The 9,343-nt window shown below is 39.6% G+C and overlaps 1 protein-coding gene across 1 annotated transcript; it reads right to left on the bottom strand.

Annotated features, from left to right (window-relative positions):
• Nucleotides 1-2,370: 2,370 nt before the first annotated feature.
• Nucleotides 2,371-5,937, bottom strand: LOC134442728 (polymeric immunoglobulin receptor-like). The gene is made up of 3 exons (XM_063192764.1): nt 5,844-5,937; nt 5,002-5,325; nt 2,371-2,546 (listed from the first exon to the last, which is right to left on the bottom strand). Exons 1-3 carry the CDS (start codon nt 5,935-5,937, stop codon nt 2,371-2,373), a joined length of 594 nt encoding a protein of 197 aa, XP_063048834.1.
• Nucleotides 5,938-9,343: the final 3,406 nt, after the last annotated feature.

Raw genomic sequence — 9,343 nt, 5'->3', positions numbered from 1 at the left:
GGGTTCAGACTCTCGTAGACTGCATCAGGTCGGGTCATGCTGGAGTTTAGGTAGACCGCATATGAATTTTCTGTTTTTAAGGAAAACAAAAAGACAATGTAGTCTAAAAATCCATCTCTCCTTTATTTCTCTCCCTCCTTTACCTCTCTCTATTTCTCACTTACTCATTTGCACATCTCCATCACTTCCTGTTCTTCCAACCTATTTGTCTTTGACTTAATTGATTTCCAGTCAGTGTAAAACTCAGGTAATAAAGCAAGCATAACCAGTAGAGCACTTCTGTCTCGCCATCGACTATCATTCATTATTTTTGCCAACCTAATTGAAATGCCTTAGTAAGCTCTATGATGTCACCAGATGTTGTGGCATTTAACCTCCAGCAGAGGGCTCTCTCTCAGTAGCTCACCCCTCATACAAAACATTGTAAGCACGCAGTGCTTAATATCTTCTTTATCTTGATTTTCTATGGTGTACACAGGACAATGATTTGAAGTGGGTTGTTACAGCCTACCTTGCTTCCTCTGCTGTCTCTTTATGTAGCACAGGAAGAAGGCAGCTGCTACTAGAAACCCCGTCGCCACAGCTCCAACGGTCTTTATGCCCTGGCCCACAGCATCGTCTACTGGCATCATTCCACTGGCTGGGTAATCTGGGTTAACTGGGTAAACATTGGAGCAAAACTACTCTATCCATGCACAACATTGTCATGGACATCTAGTACATCTTACATCAGCAATCACAGAACTATAACTTGAGGAAATAAAATCAAAATGGGAAAAGGACAAATGACAAATTCCACCAACAGTCAGAAACAACAATGCCACTAAGATGCTGTAATCTAGACAGAGTGAGACAGTTAAGCAATATGACACGAGTGGGAGTGAGGTTGTTCTGGGACACCCTCACACGGGTTGTGATTCGCCGCAGGCACGAAGCCGCAGGCTGAGTGCCGTAGGTAATTACACCCGGTGAGGGTGTCCCAGAACAACCTCACGACCACACAAGTGTTATATTGCTTTTATACAATAGTTCCTTTGCTAACCACAATTAGTTAATTGAAAGAAATGTTAATTTATTTTTAATTACTTTATTTGATTGTTTATTTGCTTGTTCCTCCGCTCCGGAAAAAATAGTTTCCAGTTTATTGTCTTTGGTTGCTGCGCAACGCGCACCACGTTGGTTACGGTTTCTTTGTATCGTTGGTTGCGGAGTGATTATTAGATGTGAAGAGTCATTACAGTGTTGGAGGATACCCTCACTCCTAGTGACGTGTAGAACGCCTCTTGTCCAATCACAATTTGTGAAATAGTTTGACCGGATCTAACTATTGTATAATGCTCTGCATTCTACTCCATCATTTACCTTGGCTATACTCTTAACATTATCATAATAGAAAATAAAGCTGGATAAGTTAATAACAGTAAATTGGCACTTACCTAAAACATTGAGCGCCACCTTGGTAAACAATGCAACATTTTTACCACCAGATTCCATTCCACACCAATAGGTAGCAGTATCATACTTATCCAGATTATATATAGTAACTGTGAAGAGGTTTCCAGTTTTGTTCTCAGATACATAATATTTAAGATTGGAGTATGTTGGCCTGGGTTGCAGTAAATCCATGTGCATTGCACCCCCACCCTCTTTACAGAAATACTTATTTTTGCCTTGATACTCCACAGGATAGGTGCACTGAACGGTGACGTTATCTCCCTTATTTTTTACTTTCATTTTGGGAGGTGTGTCACAGCAGTCACCTGTCAAACATCCGGCAGAGTTTTTTTATTTTCAATCCTTCAAGACACCCATATTATGCCTTTAGTTAAAAGTTTGAAAGGCAAAAAATCATCTCAAGTTGTTTTAGTATTGAGTTGTTTGATACAGTATATGAAATATGACATTAGAATATTCAATCAGAAAACACAACCTGCAAGACCCATAACCACCTAATTACCATCATCTATGTTCAATTGAACTTTTGTGTGAGCTTCTCCGTTTTCGGCACAATAGTACGTCCCGGAGTCATTCTCAGTTAGATTCTTCATAACAATAGTCAGAAAGTCTCCATAGGCACCCCTGTATTAAATGTAAGTACTTAGAGCTTAGAGGCATGAATGTCTGAGATAGGGCTGAACTGGGGAGAACTTGAACAGCAAGCTAAACAAAGTGAAATTGGGGTTGTTTGTCGAAGGCCTATGCTATGCACCCAAGAGAAGCAAAAGGCATGAGTTAAGTAAGTCAATTGTGATATATGCAAATGTGTTTACAAGTATGTATACATCCATTATGCTACATTTGTTATGTGCTTACTACTGGTCTGGTCACCTCCATTTCTTTTAGTATCTATCTTTATTGCACTGTACAACTCTACCTGTAAAGTGCAACTCTGTTGTTGTCTGTGCTTGAGAGCCCGTGGTATGGACAGGTTGAAGCATTGCCCTTGCAGAAGAACCTTTGCTTTTGATTGAGTTGGTCTTGATCATCGAATTTGCACACAATGGCCACACCTCCGCCAACAACTCCTCTGACTTCTTCTAGCCTCCCTGCAATTTTACAAAATTATCAATAGATAATTTAACCATCATCAATCTCATTAGAGAAATGACAGTTTACTTTATCTCCTGTTGACACAGGGAAGCCTTGAAAAATCCAAAATGTATGTCTTAAATAAAATTCGATGGTATGGCCATGAGTAGACTAGTCCCGTAGACTAGAGTAGAGTAGTCCTGTGTTTTTTTAAGAGCACTGTGAAGAGTCATGGCACAGCAGTGACATGTCACTGATTCTTGAGAAAGTGGCTAAAACAGGTTGTAATGTTGACAGAAAAAAAACAAAGTGAATTACAAAATGATATGGTATATCCTCGTAGACTAAGGTCTTGGCTTTTCAGAAATGCACAAGGCCAATCTCCCCATTATGTATTTTTTTCAGAAATCAGGCTTTTCTCCGATCATACCTTGTTTTTTGTCAACACCGTCAGACACAATTAAAAGTTATTAAAAATTGTATTGATTTGGTTGCATATGTATCTGGAGTTTTTAAGTGATTATGTGTATTTTTTGGTTCACAAAATATGCCTTTAAATGTTGAAAATTCACTTTTGTTCTATTTTAATACTGTTTCATGTGTTCTAATTTTAAAATACACGTATGTACCGTCATACGATGCTTACTTAACGCCTAAATACAACAAACAATTTTTTGTAATTTCACAAATATTCGTGTAGGCTTAAATTGGCTATTACTTTGATATTTCAACAACTCCTAAGGAAAATGTTGTAAAGCACATTTCCCTTTAAAAATGTCCAAAACTCCTTCTTACGGTGGTGACTTAAGAACTGACGGTGGTGACAGTAATCTGAGAGTGGTGAAAGTGGCCTAATTAGTACCTGCATTTAGCAAAATAAATAGCCCTCTCAAGTCAATGGCATCTTGCATAAACACTTTATTTTTGTGTGTGCACAGTATGAGCATGTGTTTTTACTTCATTAGTTAGAATATCTAGGAAGTAAGCCACTGGTTGTTGAAAATGTGGTGAAAACAGCTTTTAAGTTGTTCAAATCCAAAATATAGAGGTGTATAATCATAGATGTAGGTCTTGGCTGTGCAGGGAATGCATTGGCCAAGCCCCCCCATGTTTAACATTTTTCATAAAATGGGCTCTTTCTTGTTTTGTCAACCGCGGCTGACAAAATTAGAAGTAAAACATTGTTTACTGTATTAAAGTGAATTACTCTTTAACAATTCAACATAACTGTAGATACTTATTGTATGCATATTCTTAAAACATGTCAAAAACACGCAAAACATGTGTTTTTTTGGTGAACTCCATCAGATGTCACCACCGTCAGGTTTTCTGACAAAAAACCTCCAAAATGCACCTCAGTGGTGGCTAGAGTATCATTTTGGATCACAATTATTACTAACATGTACAACATGCCTAGTAATGTTTTCATTAACCAGCACAATTTAGTAAAATATGGAACAACATGATGAGCAGAACAAAATCTGACGGTGGTGACATCTGACGGTGTGAGACAAAAAAAACACTCTTTTTAAATATTATGCAGTGTTTGTTCACATTAGCCATTTCATTTTCGCTCTGTTTCTTGGGTGCTTCATACCTTTTCTGAAAAAAAAAATATATTTATTAACATTAATGTAATACAATACTATTAAAACCCCCGACGGTGTTGACAGTTAATGGTTGGGACAGTACCAGTGTCCAAACAAATTAACAAATTGAGGACAAAATAATAAACTTACAGGAGCTTCAGTGATGGTGAAGTAGGCAGTAGAGCTAAAGGTTTGAAAAGGGGTCCTCAGTAATGAAAATTACCTTGTGCATACCTGATTTTATTGTCTTTTAGAAAAAATCTGACGGTGGTGTGGACCAATATGCTGGACACATTTTGAGCAATCAGTAAATAATAGTAAATATTGTTTTACAGTACATCCACTATGTGCACATCTGTAGAACCACTTTAATATGGTCTTCCACATCATGGTGATATTGTTCAATTCTGTTAGTGATTTTTGTATTTTAAGTCAATTGAAAAGTTGATGCCAGTCCTTGGGACAGGCCGTTTTTACAGGGTGTGGACAGGTTTATAGCCATGAAAAAGTAATAAAATTACACTTAAATATTTCAAACAACTGTGTATTCGTGTGACAGACCCCTTGGCCATTACCTGGGTTCATTTTGTTTGTGAAAATGTAGTTGATTTTCAACAGAATTAATATTTTACTGCAGGGACATGTTTTTTGCCAAACTTTCAAGAATCAGTGATTTGATAATTCAGGCCTGACTATTACCCCAATACGAGGCAAAATGTATACCATGACAAACTGGAGCTGGGGAAGCATTGGATAGACCCACAGACCATCTGAGGGACACAGATCAGAAAATCCTGTCATTCGGTGAAAAATAACAATAGTGCCATAATGGTGTGACTGCTAATAAGCCTCTCTGCCATAATGTTTAGTATGGAAATCCCACCTGTGATGTGTAGATTCACCTGTGCTGTCAAAGCAATATTCTCTCCACCAGTTTGGAATCCACACCAGTACATCCCAGCATCCTTCATTTCCAGTTTGTGAATTGTCACATTAAACGTATTTGCATTAGGCTTTTCAGTCAAGGAATATTTTACTGACGATGACTTTTGGTCAATTAGGCCAGATTCAATGAAGGTTTTGTGTTCTTTAGAGAAGTGCTTGGTGTTTGTACAAATTGTAGATTTGTAAAATGGGCACTTGCAAGTAACATTGATGTTTTCACCCTCATGAGCTGATATCGCAATTGGTAAGTCACTGCAGTCACCTGTAAAACATGAAATTCAACTATTTTCCACTGTAAGCCAGTAGTGGTAGAATGATTAAGGCCATATAATATATAGGCTACACTGTATTTAATATATACACTGTATGTAGTGCAATAAGTGACAATTGAATTGAGACACAGTAACAGTGAATGCGATAGGCTCCATCATGTAAACAAAATAAAAGGATGAGGAAACATAATCAACTCTAAATACCAATAATGCCGTAAGAAATCACCATGGTCCAGCTGTAGGCCTGAGAGCAACGTAACATTTGTACTTAATATCAATATATATCAATATATCAATATATATATATATATAACACAGCCCCCACCCACGACTTTTCATACCTCTCTATTTTTTTCAGACCACAATCATGAATGAATATGATCTCTATGCACATAAAAAATGCCCTCCTTTGTATCCTTTGCATAGGGGGCTATGAATAATGAAAACAACAATGTTAAAAGTAATTACAGGCCTATATGACATTGATACTTAATGTCAGGTACTTTACCTTCTTTCACGGTCAAATTGAATGAAGAATGTACTCTTCCACCCTCAGATGCACAGTGGTAAATCCCCTTGTCCTCTGATGTTAGATTTTTCATCAAGATGTTTGCGTATACTCTATTGATGTTCTGATACATTACAGTCCTGTTTTGGTAATTGTGTAGACATTCTGTTGCATTGCCCTTACACAAGTACCTCTCAGTGTCTTTCAATTCATCGTTGTACTTGCAATAGAGGAGTAGTCCACCTTTGTTGCAAGCACTGAGCTTTTGTTGAGCTTTTACTGGAAAAAAGTAAAAGATATCTTGACTTTTTTTCTTCTGGCAATAAAGGTTTGTAATTAGTAGGCCTACAGTAAAACTCTGGAAATAAGGTACGTACCTGCTTTATCACAAAAAAATAAATATAAACGTCTAACAACAGGCCATGGCAACACCAAATCAGTGTGGGAGCTCATATGTATAATAAGCTGATATATATAAGTCAATTTAACAGATGATGAACCAAATCATCACATTCAAACATCACATCATCACCAACAAAACCATGCTTTGTAATACACAGCAGCGTGGTTGCCATAGCAATAACAAATATATAAATACCTGGTATGAGGAAAATTAAGAAGAGCAAGATCGTTTTCATCCCAAGATTCCCCATCACTGTCCTCAAACTCCCAGGACCTGTCGTACACACGCTGTCACTGTTAGCTAGTAAAAGCTAGCAAGCATTCAGCAAACATCTCTGCTTTTAGCATTTAACAACAAGCATTCAGCAGTGTCTCTGCGCACAGCAGTGTGGTTTGCCTCCTTCCTGTTTAGCTTGTGGCTCTGTCTTTCTCAGTTCCAAAACCATGGTAATGACCTAGCTTTCAAAACCACGAAATGCTATCAGTGCTGCTATGCCCCACTTTTATGCAGCGGCTGTAGGGGAGAAAAAAACATGCATGACCTTTCATTTTAAAGCTTTCTTGGTAAATGTCCGTGTTGGAACATTTAATAGTCAGTGTATTTCCTCTATTATTTGGTACATCTTGTTTAAACACCCTTACTGGGCAGTCATGGGTTGGGGCGTCAGACTTAACCCAAAGGTTGCCGGTTCAATTCCCGACCCGCCAGGTTAGTGGGGGAATTAATTGCCCAGTGCTCTCCCCCATCCTCCTCCATGATTGAGGTACCCTAATCATGGCATCATCCCACCGCACTGCTGTCTTTTGGATGCCATTGGGGGCTGCCCCCTTGCACAGGTGAGGCATGAATGCAATTTCGTTGTGTGCAGTGGGCACTTGTGTGCTGTGGAGTGCAGTGTCACAATGACAATGGGGGTTGGAGTTTCCCAGTTGGGCTTTAACCCATTGACGCCTAAGGCACCTGCAAAAAAGGGTGCTGAATGCCTGAGTCCTTTTAAGGAAAAGCTGCCCTCAGCCTATACAAACCTAAATATCTTAGCTTCTGAAGCACATAGAAATATGCACAAAGTTGCATGTAAATGCTAAGACCCTCATCTTTCATTAGAATGTGTTCATTCATCTCAAACAAACAGATAATTTTAATACAGTTGTCTCAAATCTCATGAGCCTGAATGTTGCGTAATGCAGATCCAGGTGCTAGGGCCAATGTTGCACAATGCAAAATCAGGCATCAATGAGTTAAAAGGCTTATGTAAATATCTCTTTTCTCTAAAAACGTATACTTACCACAACACACCCAACAATATGGTAATCTAAGTTTTTAGTCCATTCCTTAAAAAAAGACAGATAATGCTGTGATGACAAGTAGACTACAGTAATGAACAGTAGTGAAGTAAAAAAAAAAAAAAACCTTGTGTCTCAGGTCTGTGTTCCCCCTTTCGTGCAAAGTAAAGTCACATTCATTCTTATCCCATCCACATCTTTGCCAGGCCAGCTTAGACAATGATGGAATGATAACACTACAGTACAATGATTGAGTAAGAAGTAGAAGTAAGAAGAAGAATATAGACACATTGATATAGAGACAGAGACTGAGAGAGAGACAGAGAGAATATGGTGAGATGGTAGAAGAGAGAGAGAGAGACAGAGACAGTGGCTGTATCTCAAAGTCAAGGATCCTGGTCTTGCAAGGATGTGAAACGCCCAGTGATTGGATACTCCACGGAGTTCACCAAAGAGTATCACGTCCTTGCAAGGCCAGGATCCTTGACTTTGAGATAGAGCCATCGATACGAAAATTGTGTGTGTGTGAGAGAGAGAGTGTGTGTGTGTGTGTGTTTGGCCGCGATGGGCTGCTTAGTTGATATGAGCTAAAAATAAGACTGTTAAAATAGTGCTTATTCTAACCCCGAGGGTTGCTTTCGCAGTGGATTGTGTTTTTAGCTCAGCTGGACTGCATGGTGTTCGGTCGTGATGGACTGATTCATCGACATGAGCTACCAATAGGCTGTTATCGTGGACCTAACCCAAACCCTTACAGTAGTGCATTACGATGGCTTGGCAGCTCAGATTGATGGGTCATGCAATTGAGACTGAGACTGGCACAGTGGTTGATACAGAGACTGATACAATGTGTGTTTGAGAGCGCCATCTGTTGGCAGTGAGATGAAACAACACAAACAAGGCCATGGTGAAGCAACCCGGCCTCACACCTGGTTTACGCACACAATTTTTACGCGTTTTGATCTTCCACGCATTCTCCCCCCTAAAAAACCACACACACCTCAAAAACAGTGCATAGCCCAGTATGTGCCTGAAATATGCTAAATGGGGGCTGAGTCTTTGCCAAAGAAATTCGACAGAGAAGAACAATCTCTAGGGGGGAAATGCATTGGCCACGGTGTAGTACGGGGGCGTTGCCTGAGGACACGAGTGGATGGAAAATTAACTCCCTTGAGCATGGTCATTGGTCAGTGGGTGCGATGGATACAATTTTCGTACTCCCTTGCACATGGTCAGTGGGGGCGACACCATGATGGATAATTTGTGGCCAATTAACGGCAGCTGTTGGTCAGCAGTAATTGCTGGGGGTAATTAAGGACAGCTGACAGACATTCACGCTGTCCTATGACCTGTTCCACAGTGAATAACATTTTCGTACTCCCCTCGCCATCATTTCCTACTACGCTGTTATGACGCGAGTAAGCCCTCTTGTCTGAAGCCTCTTTGGTCTTTGCCAAGTTCACTCAGTTGTGGTTATCTAGAAAACATGGAACATGGGTTTTCTGATCAATGATGCGAAAGCTTTGGCAGTCCATGGAAACTCAACACCAAACTTTAACTTTGAATTTCAAACCACGTGCAAAAACTTATTGTGTGGTCCCATCTTAAATTCTAACCTCCTCTCCTTTTCACATCCACAAAGCGAATACGGTAGGCAAGATAAAGAGATGAAGCCATGATGTGCCGTTTGAAGCCATGCCCATTCTGAGAGCATGGGAACTGCTGCTCAGCACCAAGCCACCTGGTTGATTTCAACGCAAACATTGACTGAAACATTATTTGTGCCCAAGCGGAAACTTGAAAATATATTTTGG

This window comes from Engraulis encrasicolus, unplaced genomic scaffold, assembly GCF_034702125.1.
Source record: "Engraulis encrasicolus isolate BLACKSEA-1 unplaced genomic scaffold, IST_EnEncr_1.0 scaffold_239_np1212, whole genome shotgun sequence".
NCBI lineage: Eukaryota > Metazoa > Chordata > Actinopteri > Clupeiformes > Engraulidae > Engraulis > Engraulis encrasicolus.
This window is presented reverse-complemented; position numbering and strand designations above follow the sequence as displayed.

Excerpts from the sequence above, each read along its gene's own strand:
- LOC134442728 (XM_063192764.1), bottom strand. The coding sequence starts at position 5,937 with ATGAAAAATCTAACATCAGAGGACAAGGGGATTTACCACTGTGCATCT. Across the intron at positions 5,326-5,843 it reads CAATTTGACCGTGAAAGAAG|GTGACTGCAGTGACTTACCA; the intron begins GTAAAGTACCTG and ends CATGTTTTACAG. Across the intron at positions 2,547-5,001 it reads GGTGAATCTACACATCACAG|GGAGGCTAGAAGAAGTCAGA; the intron begins GTGGGATTTCCA and ends GTAAAATTGCAG.